General features: G+C 37.4%; 1 protein-coding gene across 3 annotated transcripts in view; it reads right to left on the reverse strand.

The window, feature by feature from the left end:
- Positions 1 to 928: 928 nt before the first annotated feature.
- LOC109113083 (semaphorin-4G-like) overlaps positions 929 to 18,087 on the reverse strand; it is a 37,064-nt gene continuing 19,905 nt past the window's right edge. Inside the window, exons 9-17 of one of the 3 annotated variants that reach the window (XR_006161476.1) lie at positions 14,465 to 14,640; positions 10,476 to 10,623; positions 9,483 to 9,705; positions 9,265 to 9,380; positions 8,931 to 9,085; positions 8,357 to 8,418; positions 5,753 to 7,813; positions 2,577 to 2,650; positions 929 to 976 (exon numbers count right to left, since the gene is read on the reverse strand). Coding sequence is in view for 1 of the 3 variants with exons in the window: in XM_042768671.1 (XP_042624605.1) it covers positions 6,900 to 7,813; positions 8,357 to 8,418; positions 8,931 to 9,085; positions 9,265 to 9,380; positions 9,483 to 9,705; positions 10,476 to 10,623; positions 14,465 to 14,640 (1,794 nt within the window). In the remaining 2 variants the exon portion in view is untranslated. Of the gene's footprint in view, positions 977 to 2,519; positions 7,814 to 8,356; positions 8,419 to 8,930; positions 9,086 to 9,264; positions 9,381 to 9,482; positions 9,706 to 10,475; positions 10,624 to 14,464; positions 14,641 to 18,087 lie in introns of those variants that run through there. The other 2 variants (XR_006161477.1, XM_042768671.1) reach the window with 2 other exon arrangements.

An 18,087-nucleotide genomic window follows, 5' to 3' on the forward strand; every position in this document is an offset into this window, starting at 1 on the left:
TTTATGCTGATATTGGCTTCATCAAGCTCAATAGCTCAAAACCTTTCTGAAAAGATTAAAATTAGCATGTTTACAGAAAGAAAATATTGTTTTTGGCACAAAGTCCAAGAATACTGACTGGAAATAATTTACTAATAATATTTGCAAGCTAAGGCACCAGTTATTTTTGTACAAACCTTATAATATAATATAATATAATATAATATAATATAATATAATATAATATAATATAATATAATATAATATAATTCAATCACAAAATAGTTTGAATGCAACAGAACTGGCAGAAAAAAATGTTTTAATAGGGAAAAAATGGGTTAATTAGGCTATTATTTTATTTTATTTTATGTTTCCCAGTTTATTATAAGGCAAACTAAACTACTTACAAATGTTTTAGTGCAAATGGCAGTGGTTTCTTAAAATTATCCAGTAGCAGTCATCATTCGATAAAGCAATCTTTACCAAAAAGGATAGTATAATGGTTATAATATGTATAATCTTTTAAATACTCATTTAAAAATCATACATCCACCACTAACTATCCACTCAAAAATGATGCCTCCTCTAAAATCATCTCATGCAGTGCTTGCATCTTACATGGTTGATCACTAGATGGCGCAATACTTTCATCAAAAAGATCATCACAGTGCGAGGAGCGAGAGCCTCATGGGATTTACTGTAGCGCTATTGTATTACCAAATATCCAAGAGAGTTTTGATGTTTTGAGATGTGAAGACACCTCTCTGGAAACATCTCCTCATACCTCCACCTTATACTGTATGAGACATCATCCTAAAGGCAATTGTAAAAGAATCCTGCATGTGTAACATCTTCAGGGGAGAACCAGATTCTTATCAAACACCATGCAGTGTCAAAACAATCTTTTTTGAAAACAGATGAGCAAGTACATTCCACTAAATGATGGTGGGGAAAAATCATGTGATGAATAGCCTGTTACTCTGGTTCAGGCTGTTACCTGAAAAAAAAATAAAAAATAAAAATTGAGACATACAGACAGACATAATTATAAGAGAAAGAAAGACATGTTGTAAAGGGCAATATATTATAATTTGCTATTGTCACGTGATAACAGAAAAGGAATACCTTGACAGACCAGACATGCATATACCATGTCAAGATATTAACTGGTGAGTTAAATCTTATATATGCTATTAAAAAAAATCGCGGTCACGTGCTGTTGTTTGGCGAATTTTCGCAGGGGAAGAAATAGTCATGACATTTACTGTAGCTAGATAGGAAGCCATGCAAAAGATTTCCCCATGCAGATTTTACAACGGGTCCAATGCTCATGCAGAATCACCACATTGACTAGAAATCTGTGTTTGCTTCTGTGTGACCTTAGTCAGGGTAGCGCCATATTTAATTTTTGACAGGAATGAAAACGAGGCTGTGAGGGACTACTGTTCAACATGTCATTGTTCAGCTGAGGAAACATTTTTCCGAAAGAAAAAAAACAAAACGTAGTTTGTACAGTTTTGAAAGATGTTAGTTGTACAGCGTCTAATCTGCTTAAGGTCTAGAAGTCCACACCTTAACTTTTGAGGTTATTGAAACCTTTAAAAACCCAGCTGAAGCTATTTATATGTAACAGTGATATATACTTTTATGTAACATATAAGCTACTTCTAACTGACAACCCAGCCTTGTCTCTATTTCTTTTTGAGAAGATTCAACTATTAATTCGCCCCATAATTCAAACAATGGATGTCCCTGACTGGAGTGTAATGCTTTCACTGGGACCTTTTTGTAGAGTACAGAACAGAATAATGTAATGAGTCCCTTTCTATAGAGACTTCAGCAACACAAAACCACACTCCTCCTCACGTACAAACACCGCTTATCTCCCGTTCTCTTATCCTGTATCATTCCACCAGAATGGCATAACCCCACACCCTTCTGTTGTCATGTAACGTCATGGTTTACCATGCCATATATGTTTCAATCTCTTAAGAGATTTGTAACTCTTCTTGGCTTTGGGTCCAAGACTGACCATCAGTAAAAATCTTTTGAACATTTATGTGATGGTGATGGATTAAGACCTGTTAATGCAGGATGGGTATCATTGAACCAAATTAGATTAATGCACATAACTCATTGTTAACAAAACAATAAATAGCCTACTTTTTAATAGATGAACTGGTAAATTGTGTCTGCCCTCATGAATGAAGCACCTCCCACACCCTCTCATAGTTAAAATATGGACTGATCCATGACAGGGTGCTTTGTTTCAACTCATTCTCTGCAGCAGATTTCAAGTCATTAAGAAAGAGAAAAGATTCTGTCACTTGGTGAATGCTAGCTTACCACAGAACAACCTGATCCAGCTGTATTTGATGTGTCAAATGCTAATAACCTGTTTTGTTGTAGCACCTACATGTACATGTCAACACAGGTGAAGTATGCTAACCTCATTCTGAATATTATGCTTGACTCATGAAAACAGACTTGAAATCTCAGCATTTATTTCATGTCATGCCAAAATCAAAGAGACACTAACGGAAGCATCAATACTGTTTATTAAAAGAATTTACTAGGTAAGATGTAATTAGACTTACAAGTTTCCGATGTTGAACATAATGAATTCACACTTCTCAGCCTCCTCCCCTGCATGCATGTCCCTGTGGTATTACTGTGTTAATTAAACACAAAGCATAACACTTTACCCATGGACAAGAGAAAACACATACACTTTAAATGTATACCTTGGGTTTTGCCTCTTTATACGCACACAGGGCAAGATAGTCGAGAATGTTTCTTGCATGAAGAGAGCGATAGATAATTAAACATTAAGCGAATTGATAATAATTCTATGGTCTTTTTCACCATGGTGACAGGCACAGGTTTAACCAGCTTCATTAAATGCAGTTCCAGAGGCAGCCCACACAATCCTACCCACGACTAAGGAGGCATACAACTGTGCACTGAAGTGACTCTGAGACATGGTCGGCTTTGCAGGAGCTTTAACAATATTTTCTGAACACAAAATGAGAAATAGGAAGCATACCATCTTAGTTGGAATGTTGTGTAACATTTAAGCACATATACAACTGGAAACATTTTTTACAATTTTGGAAAATACTGTAATAATGGAAATGGAATTAACACATGCTTTATTAGACTTACTTGGGTTTAATTATATTATTATTATTATCAGCATCATATTTACATTATTATATATTATTTTTATATCTATTTTTTGTTTTGTTTTTCAAAAACTGTAAATGATGTAATAACCACAGTTTAGAAAATCCCAGTTTGAAACATTACTAAAATAAATATACACAAAACTGTACAAAGTTATAAAATTAAATACTTCAGCTGACACATTTTTCAGTTATATTGTATACTGGAATAAAGTATATGCATGACTGAAGGGACCAATTAAACTCAGTGTATGTCTCTTCTGGTCATCTATACTGGGCATAAACCTCTTTAATTATTCATGAAGTATTAAAATCATATTGAAAATAGTGAATAGTACAACAACAAAATGTAACACACTCATTCAATAACAATTCTCCCATAAACCTCAACGGTGACTCCATTATTCTTTATGGGCTATGCTGCAAAGGGATATATTGTTTTGTAAGGACTTAAATGTCTGAAAATGTCATTTTCTTGTTGTCTTGTTCAACATTTAATTTTTTGGGACTGTGCATCACTTGATATGATGCTCTCTGGCAAAAAATAAACCCAAAATGTTTGAGCCTAAAGGTTCTGTGTTTTGTTTGTTTACTCAAATAATGGGAATTCTGTCATTATTTACTCTCCCTCATGTCATTCTAAACCTGTATGCTGTGATTATTTGTTAAAACTGAAATCATTATGTAGCTCTTGCCATTAAACAGCATTAAAAAATATCATAAAAGTGGTCGATATGTCTCATTATGTGGTATATTAAGTCTTCTGAAGCCAGGCAATATGCGAAAAACACACTAAAAGTAGCTCATCGTGTACAGTTACTACACCCAGGAGAACCAATGGCATTTTAGCGACATTAACGTGACATTTTTGAATTTGGAATCAGATACGGGCGCTGCTGGGCTCTGTGTATTTGCTCTAAATGAGACTAAAAGGCGTAATGACTATTTCCCAATCTATTTCAATGCATTCTCCAGACTTTCTTTTGATCTTTCTCTGTCAGTCTCACTTTGAATGCGGGCAGTAGACGAGATACTTCTCATCCACAAACCTGTCCTGGCATGTTAGAAGTATCCACAGGAGTGCCTCTCTCACAGGAATATAAGACTCGAGAGATGTAAACATTGCAGGAACAGACCATATGAACTGAATGAGGACAAGCATCTTATCACAGACTGTGACCCTCTGGGAGAGTGGAGGTCAGATGTGTATGCAGATCTATTCTGTTTTCATTAGACACTATGATGGAGGTGTATGCCTGGACATGAAAGCCATTTGTCAAATGGAAATAAAAAAGGTAGTGTTGGAGGATTCAGAGAGGGAGAGATGATGGAGGGAAACACATGAAAGATTTATGGCTGGAAACAATCTGTCAAGCTCAAAAAATAGTATAATAAAATTCGTCCATATGATTTGTGTGCTATATTCATCACCAGAGGTCTGCTCATACAATGTTGCTTTTGCATAAAAGAAAAGCATTTTGAATCTGGCTTCAAAAGATTTGGACTACGAGTTATTTTCTTACTTAATATTTTTGTCTTGTTTTCCAGTAGAAATATCACAACATTATTAAATCAAGATACATTTACTTGAAAAGCAAAACGATACAAATTTTTCAGAAAACAAGACATCTTATCAAATATCAAAATCCTACGCTTGAAACAGTACAAATATCTGTCAATGGGGTAAATGGAAAACGTGTATTTTTCTTACTTTAATCATAAATTCACTTAATTTGATGTCATTTAGATTTTCTAGTAAATCTTTCTTAATCTAAGAATGTTTAGATATTTGTACTTGAAAACAAGACAAATTCAGAGGAAGAAAATCTTTTTTTATCATTATTATTATTGTTTTTTTTTTTGCAGTGTAAGTTTGTTTTATCCTTTTTAGTCACTATAAAGTTTCACTGCATAGAAAGAGCCACGGAAAGATACTTCAACATTTCTTCAGTGTAAAAATAACAATATACAGGTTTGCAATGACATGAGGATAAATATTTAAATAATGACATCTTGAAGTGTTTAAGAAAAAAACAAATCGAAAGTGAAAAAGTAAGTCCAGCTCTACTAAACAAACCAAAAACAGTAAGTTTGAACACGAAGCATAAGGGAGAGAGCAAACTACACTATCAGCAGTGCTCATCTTAGCTCTGTTCTGAACATGTGGCCTTAATGTTCTCCACTCGGCTCCATTGCAATCTGCATATTCTGATCTAAACAGACAGAACCAGGTGCTTCGCTCCCCTTAAGTATAGTGGGAGATACGCCAAAATGCTCTTGCATGCAAGTGTGGGCAGTCTGAGCAGTTGGAGCAGTTCCAAGACGAACATTTACACAACAGTTTAATTGACTTACTGGAAGTGTAGGGGATAATTAAACCCCCCAATATCACCATGTTACAATACTCATTGTCCATCGTTTCCTGACTAGAAGTGAATTTAGTTTATTTACTGGCAGCAGAAGCCTAATTTCACGACTTTGTGCTAATTCGCTAATTTCTGTTGAAACTGTGAGACCTGACTGTAAGAAGTCCTGCAATAATTGGTCATGTCAAAAGGATAATCTAAGAAGGTCAGCATCAGCTTTACCTCTGCTCTGTGGTTGCCATGGAGACCTAGCAGCCAATGACCCCGGAATTCAGACGACGGATTCTGACAAGGAATCATGACAATACTACAAGAGACTTACAGATGTGAGACATAACAGATCTGAGACATAACAAATCTTAAATCAAACAAATCCAGACATATTTAGGGGTCCATTTCTCAGTGTTAAACAGTTACTTAGTCTTCCTTCTCACAGCAGTTTCAATTCAGAGTCCATTCAAATTGTCGCTTTCACATATTTCGCAATGGTCCTGTCTTTGTAATCCATTTCGTATTCTCCAGATCTGTCACAATAAGCACAACTTCATGGAAAACAAATGCTACCGGTCCATAAAGTGCATCTCAGTGGTTAATACTGTCATCTTCCTGGGTTCCCAACTCCTGTGAAACTATCAATATATGCCATATTTACACTGTTAGTACCATCAAGTGCATTTCTAATGATTTTTAACGTCTGTTATCCCTGCTAATTTTAATTATGATTATTATTACAAGCTGTTATTGATATGGTCAGTGTTGGCATAAATTAGAAAATATTAAAATAAAGGACATATCAAAGACATTCAGCGCTTTACGGCACTAGAGTTTTCACACGATTTGCTCCATCCCGGTGAGATACCTCCATTTGAGTTCACCTTGTTGCTTTTTTACTATGCTGCCTTGTAAAGGTTTCTTCCAACCTGTTTGTAACAGAATCATTTACTTGATTCCCTCAGATGGACTCTTTTGTTTTAAAGATTCCCTTGCTGCGTGTCCCCGACTATACATCCCTAACTCCAACTCGAATTTAAAGCAAGCATGCTGAAACAAGCCAAAAGCTGTGCGATACACTTTGCTGAGGTAGAATTTCCATTGTATGTGTCCATTCTTTGCTATTTGTGACCAGTGAGCTTTCCTCAGTCTGTTGACAGTCACAAGCTCTACATTTGAAATGTAAACGGAGGGAGTTTGCTACTTTTAGAGGAATACCAACACTTTGTTTATCTGCCAATAAAAGCAGCTGTGGCTACTCATTAGCATTCCATTAAAGTTAGTCTGGGTGAAGAAGGGGTATTATACGATGACACTGCCCTTGAACACTTGAGGGGACACCAGCAGTTCAAACGCATCTCCACAGGGTAGGTTGATTTCACACTGAGCTCTCATCGGGTTTACTACACAGCTGCGTGTGCTTCCTCTTCTCCAGTATCCTGTTGAGCTCCTCTGTGAAGGAGTAATAGAGCGGAGACATGGTGTCTCCATCTGTCTGTCTCAACAACACATAGCTGTTGCCATTCATCTTGCGTAAGACGCTGGGTAAAGTGGCAGAGAGTCCACTGACAAACTCTGATTCTGGTGGCGGTGGGAGAGGTGGAGCAGGAGGAAGCTCTTTGTTGGGTGATGTTGTTGCTTCTCCAGGGACGATCTGCAGCAGGCCGTCGTGAGCATCCAGTTTCCCATTGCAGTGGCTGGAGATGGTCTTCAGCTCCATGTGGGCACCTCGCTTTCTTTCGGCACGAGATGCAGCCCGTAAAGAGTATTTACCCCTCTGTCCTTGCAAACAGAATCCCACATAAATCAGGATGACTGTTAGAACAAGACACAGGCCTCCTAGAATTGTGATTAGGGATAGGTACATGGCCTCCATGTTCCTCACAGACAGGAACTCGAAGCGAGGAGACATTGGGGTTGGATTGAAGTCATCCGAGGAGTCACTTTTGGAAGATTGAATGGTCCAGTAGATCGCAGTGGTCAACCGTGGCCGCGTTGGCTCAACAGGAGGAGGTGCGGGAAGCTCCTTGCGAACTGTCAAGTTGTAGATCACCACAGGAACATGGACACCATTCTCCAGGGCAAAGCAGCAGTAGTTGCCGCTCTGGTAAGGCCGTGCTTCGATGACCAGGAGACCGTCAGTGCCGACGCGGTAACCGGAGTCCAGTCCATAACCCGGCAGTTCCTTTCCATCCAGCATCCACTCAGGGGTTGCCAGATTGGAGCTGAGCTCACACTGAAGCAGCACGTCATCACCCGTCATCACAGAGCGAGAGCGGTGTAACACTTGATCTATGACAGAGCAACGGCACACACACATCAGTTATAATGACACTGGAATAATATAGGGTTAATTAACTTGATCATATTACTGCAGTAACAGTGATTCATTGGACACTCCAAAACAATCATAACAGGGTTTTAAACACATCTTCACAGTGTTGCTGTTAAATGAAATTAAGATTATTAAAAATCATTTTTGTAAAATGAAATAAAGCTGAAATAAATCATAAGACATAGATGAAAAACCTAAAATTACCAAAACACTTGGCAACTAGTAAAGTAAAAAGTAAAAAGTTTAAGTTGAAGTGCTAAAAGTATTCATGTGAAAATAAAACTAAATTACAGCTAAATAGAAATATAAAAAATGACTAAAGCATATAACAAAATTACTAAAACCTACACTAAAATTTAAAATGAAAACTGAAAATATAAAAATGAAAGCTAATTCCAAATATGAATAAGCACTATAGAAGTATATAAATAACACAGTATACTGAAACAACACTGAATCATCATCTCAACACTGACTATCATAAGAATTATTTTTCATACCATCTGCTATGGATTCATCACAGCCCTGGTTTCCATTCAGAATATCCTGTGTCAGATTGGCCCTGTAGACAGAAGTTATTATTATTATAATAATTATGCACTGATATTAAAATTCTGACTAATACCAATAAATACTAATTATTTCCATATTATGGCCGATAACTAATAAATGACAGATTGCCTTAATCAAAAATAAAACATTAAAAATTTTAAATTTAGGCATCACAGCATTAGAACGTTGGTATGAAAAATAAATATTAATTTTAAGATTTGCTAAAGATTACACTTAAATGAGCATTAGGACAGCAAAGATCATTTCAATGTAAAAATAGGGAAAATGAGCATGCACAATTAAAAATTCAATTTCAACTGATGCTGGCAAAAAAAAAAAAAGTGTCTTGACAACATAACTGATACCAATATATTAATGTGTCAGTGATCAGGGTTCACCAGCTCTGGGCTAGACACTTATCCAAGATGCACTAGTAGGTGGTTCCATGACATGTATACAATTAATTAAAAAGTTAAGAATGAACAGCGGAAGTACCTAGTATTCATGATCACGCACTCATACCTTCTGTTGTGTGATGTAATCTCCACACACTCCAGTCCATCCCAGGCACAGAAGGGATCACGCGCCATCACACAGTCAAAGCACGAGGAGTATCTGCTGCATGTGGACAAGGGCAACTGCACCACTGAGGTGGGCGAACCCACATACACACTCATCTGAAAGATTCAAGTAGGTAGTTAGATTCACATTGTGGGCTGTGCATAAAATCAAGTCATACTCATATCAGTTCAAACAGAATGTAATGGATTTGGAGACTTTATAATGGGACCAACCTGATTTAGAGACATTTTTATTTAATTCAACTTCCAGGATGTGCACAGGCTCATTTTCTCACCTGTTTCTCAGAGATGACTATACTTTCCACTGGCTGGGGTTCCTCAAACAGCTGCAGCTCCTCAATGATGTGCAGCTTTCCAATAACCTTCACAGCCCTTTGCAGCCAACCTTCGTCTGGAGGAACATCAAAACAACTCAGAACACAGCTGAATTCAATAAAACCACCAAGTGCTTGATAGATAAGAGTTAAAGAAAGGTTACTGTAACATACATTACCTGTCCCAATGAAGAGTACATGATATATGTGACCATCAAGACCAGTCACTCTGTGTACAGCAATTTTGGTGTAGTCCACATTCCTCCTAAACAGCAGAGGGCGCTGTTCTTGAGGAAGGATCTGTCTGTGCATGAGCGGATGGCGACGGACAAAGTGAAGTACATCGTCTGGCAGGTTGGTGGATGAGTTGATGCCTTTTGCTCTAAGATTATCTGTGATGCACTGAAGAGAAATGGAATGAGCAAGTTAATATTACTTTCTGACAATTGCATATACATCTTGCCATATTTTCACAGCCTTGAAAGGATAGCAGACACAAACAATACAGGGACTGAAATTCTCCCTTCTTCTGACAGTGGGATTGCCCACTAATTTCCAAGAACCTGTTGAGAATATAGGACACTGAGCTATTCTCGGTCTGTTAACGGGAAATTGACATCATTTCAATTATCTGACACTGTTCAAGCATTCCAGAAGAAAAGCTTACAGGAAATGCTTCTTTTTTAAAAACCTAAAATAGACTGGAAAAACCAAAATCCATTAAATTTTGGAGAACTTCCAAACAGCAATTAAAACTGCTCACTCACATACAGACTAGCTCATTAGTAATATCACAGATTCAAAATTTATAATGCTGCCAATCAGCAAAGATTTTCTGCCTGCTATTAATCCCCATGGCAAAACGCTTTGATGAAATAAGCCCCTTTTCTCCATGTGCATTCCATAAAATTGCTCATCAGCGTCTGATTTCTGGATGAAACTAGATCTGCGCTCTACCTGAACCTCGCTGTGCTCTCTGAAGCAGAGACTTGTGCGTAATGCACACAGCGATTAGAGAACTTGAGCAGCTCTACCTATATAGTGCTGACTTGTGCTTCACCATCAGAGTCAGCAAGAAGGCAATGTTTCAGAGGTGCGGATAATCAGGCCAGTGTAAGATGAAACAGGGGATCAGTATTAGTGTAATCCAGTATAGCTACTGTTGGCCGTACCGAGCCAGGTCGTGGTATTGGCACCTTCCCTGTGTACTGGGTCCATTTGGAGCTGGAGTCCTCTTTGCTTTCTATGTAAGGACCCTCAAAGGCCCACTGGACATCCGAAACCGAGTACTGGCAGATAGCAGATGCCTTTATGTTTTTCCTGAAAAAGAAGCACTGGTTAGTACTCTTTCAAAGCAGTACAAAGGAGAGAAATCCAACACTACATGATGTCAGGTAAAACCCTGAGCCACCAACATTCAGCCATTTTTTTTAATATTTCGAGGGAGCACAAAGAAAATTTGTGAATAGAAGGTGCATTCATGAAAGTGGTGAATCAGCCTAGGTGTGAGCGCTTTGTGGTTGGTCCAGTTTCCAGTTTGTACACTTGGGTTTATTAACCGAAGAGCCTCTCAGCCTGTACTGTGTTCATTGTTTCTCAAGGTCTTGGCATGCTGGCATAAAACTCTCAAAAGCTAACTGTGTAACCATGGAAACACGAAAAGTAGATTATAAATTTATCAAAAAGTGTGTGAGAGAGGTGAGGGATGACAGTGAGTGGGTGAAGGGGGCGAGACAGGAACATAGACAAAGCTCCTCAAGTGATGAGTACAACCTAGTGAAAAAAAGAGGAAGGGGCACTTATTAAAAGTGACTATGGGGAAGAAAAAAAAACAGCAATGAAGGGGAAAGAGTGCTTCTAGTGGTAGTTTAATGGAATAGTTCAACTAGAAATTACAATTCTGTCACCATCTACTCACCCAGTCTCATTTGAAACATATGTGATTATTCTTTTTCCATGGAACACAAAAGGAGAAATTTAGCAGCATGTCCAAGCTGCTCTTTTATGTAGAATGAAGGTAACAGAAAATGTAAAAAAAAAAAAAAAAGTATTGTCAGTAAAATAAAAATGTCAGTTTTTGTATGTAGGGCTCAACAATATGTTCAACTGGTACCTGAGTGTTGGGCCATTAAGCCGTCTTTTCACTAATTTGAGCTTTGGGTGTGTAACGGAGGTTAGCTAGTTAGAGCTGTGCAGGTAAACCTCAAGATGCACACTAGTGACTGATACTAGAGGCTGCGGTCTTTAGAGTCTTTGTAATTAGCAGGCCCGCCTAATTATTTTATTATTATTACATAATCATTTAATTTGTTCAGCCATAGAAAACCTTCTATGTTTTTCTTTTAAATGTATTGGCGGTCGATTGTGTTGTCTGGATATTTTCATACATTCATTATTCATTCATTTTACCATTGCAAATAACCTGAGGGTAACAGCTGCTTCACAACCAGTTGAAAGATTTGCATGACTGCCTCTAGGGGTCGGAATGCGACAATCGTAAGTGTATGTCGGAGATAGTGGAAAAGCGGCCTATATGTCTTATGCTGTTACAAGCTGTTCGTGAATAGATAAGATCCCTAAAGTTGCAAAGACTAAAGTCTCAAACACAAAGAGATATTCTTTGTAAAAGTTAAGACTCATCCACGCCCTCCAAAAACACCTCGTTTAAACACGCCCCCACATGTCTACGTCACTGTATGGGAAGATTTGCATAACACCGCAAAAATGTTTATGCAAAGAAAGAAGGCGTGACTTTGATTCTCACTGTAGTATTGTTGCTGCCGCCACCACCCTGTCGTGGAAATGCTGTTTCATTGCGAAAGCGCTTTGTTGGGCCTTCCAAAAGAGGACACAACTAGAAATCAGTGGTTAAGTTGTATTTACAACAGTGTTCCAGAACAGTTCAACCCAAATATTCAGATGTGTGCAGCACATTTTACGGAGGACTGTTTCCTGAATCTGGGAGAGTAGCCTTCAATAAAGTGAGGCAATTCTAACTTTGCAAGGACAGTCTGGAGCTTCTGACTCACAGTCTGTTAGTACGTTTTCATATTTAAAGAATTTGCCACTGATGAATCAAACGTGAGTTTTGAGCAGTGTAGAGTAGCGCTTGTTGTTTGTTGTTTCTCTGATCACAAATGCAGACATGTTTTTTTGTTTACGCGGCGCTAATTATGTCCCCACTGGATGCAACAAATGCCTCGTATATAATAGGTTTTATTGGTTTTGTCTCGTCGCACCACCGGGACAGGGCATCACCGTATGGTAAGGGGCGTAACATTTCTGTAACACGCTTGAGGTATTCAGCCAATCACAACACACTGGATAGCTGGACAATCAGAGCACACCTCGCTTTTCAGAACGATGAGCTTACACCATTACACCAAATACACAAAATAATGTTCTTTTTTTTTAGCAGCATCATATGGCCCCTTTAATATTGTACAATGTCTCATTAAGCTTTGCAAATTAAATTGTTGCCAATTCTGCTAATTTGAACGTGTCATCAGTATATCGTTATTTTTAGCAAAATTGCAATAAGGAGTTAGAAGATTACCATACATTATAGTTTTATTGACATATATTAATTAGATATTGACATAATATATTGTATAAATAATATATCATATTCTGTAAATGTAAAAAAAAAAAATTATAACAATAAATTTTTATGAAGCCTCATGTGCCATTCACTTTTTTATGTAAATGAGCAGATTTAAAATTCAGTTAAATAACTCATTTTACTGTTTAAAACCAAATCAAAAAAAACATGAGTGGATAATGTATGATACAAATTATATTTTGTGAGAACTAGTAAAGATTAGAAAAGGTCTTTTATTGGAGATTCCATAGCCCCTTTCACACTGCACGTTGGTCCCAGAAAATTGCTGAAACATTGCCGGATTGCCTTCTGTGTGAACGCAAACACGTCCTAGGATCGATCCTGGGTTTGGGACCTAGTAACATTGCCGGGTTCAGTCCCAGAACGAGCTCTGTGTGAACAAAATCTGGAACCAATGCCGTAAAGGGTGTGTCGTAGTGATGACGCACGTTATCGTGCGACTCTTTTACCGGGTGTTTCGAAGGCAAATCAGTTAGCTCCTCACTATCCGCGCTGAAGATGAGATCATTCGCCAGCTTAAGTGAAAGTTGACGTGCCTTGCGTTTTCGACTCGTACATTACACATCACACCCTGATGTCACATGTCATTACGGGACCTTTATGGGTTGTGTGTGAATGCACAATTTGATTTGTCTCTCCTTGTCTTGCTCTCTCTCCTTCTGCCTCTTAATTATTTTCTAACCTAGCACACATCATAGTCCTGCCTGTCCTGTCATTCATCACTGTTACTCATATATTTGTGGTTTGCACCTCAGGCAGCTGCAGCCCACAGATTGATTGCCTGGCAGCTCATCAAAACCGCCCCTCTGGTTTCAGCAGGGTGTCAAGACTGTCATGTCAAAGTGGCAGACATTAAGCGTGTGTCACCTATGTGTTATAACCAGTTTAGCTCTGAAGAAATGTGTGACAGGAAACAATTGAATAAAAAGAAATTGCTCCACTGTCATGCTGACAAAAACAGAAATGTGGCCCTCAAGCTTCCTTACAGTTTTATCAATGACTAGGCAAAGCTTGGCTCACGGGCATCTTTATACGTGTGCAGAACAAATTCTCTGATCTCCTGAGAGAACGTGACCTGCTTATGAATAAAACATGCTTTGTGCTCCAGGCAGCAAGAGGACGTGTCAGCGATTTTCATTCTGATGATCCTGGTGGACTATAAATGCAGCCACCTCATTTGATGTAAATGGCCAGAGCGAGCCAGGGTTGACAGATGAACTTACTAATAGACAAAATCCATTTCAACAAACCCGCCAGTCACAGCAAAGTGACACGACGCTCCCTGGCAGAATCCTTTAATAGCCATCGACTGAGGTGTCATTTGCATGCCACCCTGAATGCACGGCAACACAACACTTTCACAAACAACCGCTAGGATCTTTTAAGAACGATGGTCTCCTCCTGAGAAGGAGAACCAGAAAAGTGTCTTACATCATGACAGATAACTAATGTAATTTATACCTACAATGAAATCGAAACACTATTGCAAACAGATAAATAGACAATTATGCAAAAAGGATAGTACAAAAGAGATCTTACCATTCCAGACCAAATATGCCATAGAAAACAGAGTCCTGAGAGCTGGAGCCCTCCAGAAAAAACACACTCCGCAACACGTTGAAGTGAAACTCATAGTCAGGTAAAGAACACACCAGACGGGCCTTCAGGAAGGAGGTCCACTTCTTCTGCAGTGTGAGGAGACCTCCTCTGTCTCTCTACAAGATGAAACCACAGAGAACAGCTGAAAGAAAATCATAAGACGCAACAGCAGGTGCCTATCTGAAATGTTTACTAACATTTACACTACCGTTCAAAAGTTTGGGGTCAGTAAGATTTATTTTCTAAAATAAATGTAAAAAAAAAAAAATCAGCAAGGATACATTAAATTGAGCAAAAGTGACAGTAAAGAGATTTATAATGTTATAAAAGATTTCTATTTCAAATAAATGCTGTTCTTTTAAACTTTCCATTCATCAGTGAATCCTGAAAGAAGCCATATTATGGTTTCCACAAAAATATTAATATTAATCTGTTTCCAACATAATAATAATAAATGTTTTTAAGCATCAAATCAGCATATTGATGAAGGATCACACTGAAAACTGGAGTAATGATGCTAAAAATTCAGCTTTGCATAGGAAGAAATTACATTTTAAGATATATTAAAATAGAAAATAGTTGTTTTAAATTAGCAATATGTTTTTTTTTTTGTTGTTGTTTTCAAAATTACTGTTTTTTTTCTGCCTTTGTGGTCAAATAAATGCAGTCTCAGTGCCCATAGGAGACTTTTTTCGAAAACATTTTATTGTCCCCATGCACGTTTTGAATGGTAGGCTACTGTTTTCATTTAGTATTCATTTAAATTAATTTAAAAATCAGAGTAAACTGTTAAAGTAAACATAAAAACAATTAAAATATTTGTCATTAGGTGAACCTAATAATAGAAACATAAAACAATTAGGACTATATCTATTCAACATAGGGCTGGGCGATTTTTCCGATTTTATCAATTAATTCGAATTCAATGTTTTGCCACAATTTTATTTTTTATAAATCGAGGAATCGTGATTTTGAATAGAAATATTACCACATGTTAGAATTAGACACTTTTGACAATATGTGAATGATAACAGTAAAAAGAAAGGTGATTTACCGCTCACGTGTATGCACTCAGTGAAGCACCATAAGTACAATATCATCAGGTGCCGTTCACACAGAATGCGCTTATGTGTTGACAAAGATGTGACGCGGGCAGTGGAATAGGAAAAAATGCAGGAAGATGGGGGTTGAACTTCTTTTAACTCGAGCGCCGCATTTTTAGAAAGCGGTTTCATGCATGAGACGCTGCAAGAGACGCGAGCGCAACAGTCAAAAGTGTCCATGTTTTATTTAAGATATTTAACAATGGATTTGTTTAACATGCTGACTTCATGTGTGGTGCACTTGGAATATAATTTTTTTTAAATAGAGGGTTAATAAAGAAAAAGTTACTTGAATCATGTTGTAGTTACATTTTCAAGTTGACTAGTTAAAAATCGTAGGTTATTGAGGATAGGTTTTTATTTTTTTTGTTGTATTTACATTTTCTAGTTGAATAGTTTTAGATAATTTCAAGAGTGTTACAAAACAGTAGTAGAAGAAAGCATATAACTTTGAATATGGATCACTGACTCTTGGCATGGCTGGTGGCAGCTATCATTATCATCAGTGTGACTGTGGGAAAGGCAAACGCACTGAATTGGATGGGTTTATTGTATGTTAAGGAATCCCCCATCATGTCAGGGGGATAAAGTAAATTTTCCATGCTGCCTCCCAAGAGGAGAATAAATCTTCATGGAAGAAGAGCCCAAAGCTTCTTACAGCAATTCTTGGTTTACCCAGTACTTAGTTTTTAATTTCCAGTGTGGAAAAAAAGGAAACTAGCTTTTGAATGTTGATTTATGATGCCATCATCTCAGCCGGTGATGTTCAGAAGCAGATGTATGGTGATATGAAACCAAAATTTAATGCATTGCCACTGATACGATAATCCACTGCAGATCTTTTTGGATATTTAAAAAACTGCAAGTGATTTCTAGACTACAACAATATAAAGAAACAGAAAGCTGTACAGACTGTTACTGACAACAGCTAAGTTACTATGCTTACTATGGCTTTCTCTCAGCTCAGTGTCAGTTAGTGTGCATAAGCAGCATTCAATCCCTCTAGCATGTGGATAATGAACAATAATCTACTCATTAAGGTGATCCTGCTGTGTGAACTGACACATTTTACCCTCAGTCCATACAGCCTGCTTCCCACTCTTCACCAGCGCCAGCCTCAATCCACTGGTATATAATGAAATTCAGTCTAAGTTATCTAACCTACTAATATGTACACTATTGTCTAAAAATGTGGGATCAGTTTGGGTCAGATTTCTTTTTTCTTTCATGCATTTATTTTAATCAATATTATTTTTTCAGCAAGGATGCATTCAGTTGGTTAAAAGTGACAGTAAATGGATTTATATTGTTACAAAAGATTTCTATTTTAAATAAATGCTGTTCTTCTGCTTGCTTGGTTCTTTCTATTGATCAAAGGATTCTGAAAAATGAATCATGTTTTCTACAAAAATATTAAGCAGAACAAACTTGTTTTCAACCTTGATAATTATATTGCAATAATATATCACAATATTACTGTTTTGGGCTCAAATGAATGTAGCCTTGATGAGTGTAACAGACTTCTTTCAAAAAAATTCTGACAGATTTAATCACAGTTAAGAGGTTCAGGAATACTGTGAAAAGTCTGACTGATTTTAAATATTGGTCTTTTTAAAGTATCAAAGTATAAACTTTTCTTACATGCTGATATACTTAGTGTATAAAATATGTACTGGACCATATTTTAGTAAAAAGCCATTTATGCCACTTTAAAGAAAGGTTGGGTTCACATACATCCCCACAAAGAGAAATGAAGTTTATTTCTGCATGATAAAGTCTAATTTCACTGAATTCTAATATCAGCTGAATCCAAATACACTCACGATTTACATCTCGCATGCTTGCATCTAGTGTAATATTAGGCACATATACTCTGAAAACAATCCCTATTAAACCAGTTGTCTACAACAAAAAGCCTTTGTTCCTTTGCAGTGAACATCCAACATTCTGACCTTTAAGACCATAAAGACATGCTCTGTGCCTTCGACAAATTATGAAGCATATGAGTTGAATTCACTTACATGCACTGATCATTGAGCAGCACACTGAATGCACACAAAAACATCAGATGGTAAAATAAACACTGTGGAGTAGCAGTCTAGAAAAGATGTGAAACTGCAGACATTTTCAATTGGCACTTGGATCTGAGTGTGTAGCACTAAACTGATGGGTTGAGAAGCGAGACAGAGAGGCGAGTCTCATGGGAAGGGAGCTGTAAAACCCGTTGCTGTAAAACCCTATTAGGAAACCTGTAGAAAACCACACTTCAAATAAAGGAGCATTTTGAGGGCAGAGACCTTACAATGCTAAGAATGAAAAAGTTTAGAGCTTAAAAATGCATTTTAGCATGTGTGCTATTTTCCAGGGCAGGGCAATGGATGTCTCTGAACAACTCAAATGCGAAGGCAATGGTCACATTTTGTGGAGTGAATCAAATCTTTGTTGTTGTTTGCTTCCAGA

The sequence above is a fragment of the Cyprinus carpio genome, chromosome A13, assembly GCF_018340385.1.
Source record: "Cyprinus carpio isolate SPL01 chromosome A13, ASM1834038v1, whole genome shotgun sequence".
Lineage (NCBI taxonomy): Eukaryota > Metazoa > Chordata > Actinopteri > Cypriniformes > Cyprinidae > Cyprinus > Cyprinus carpio.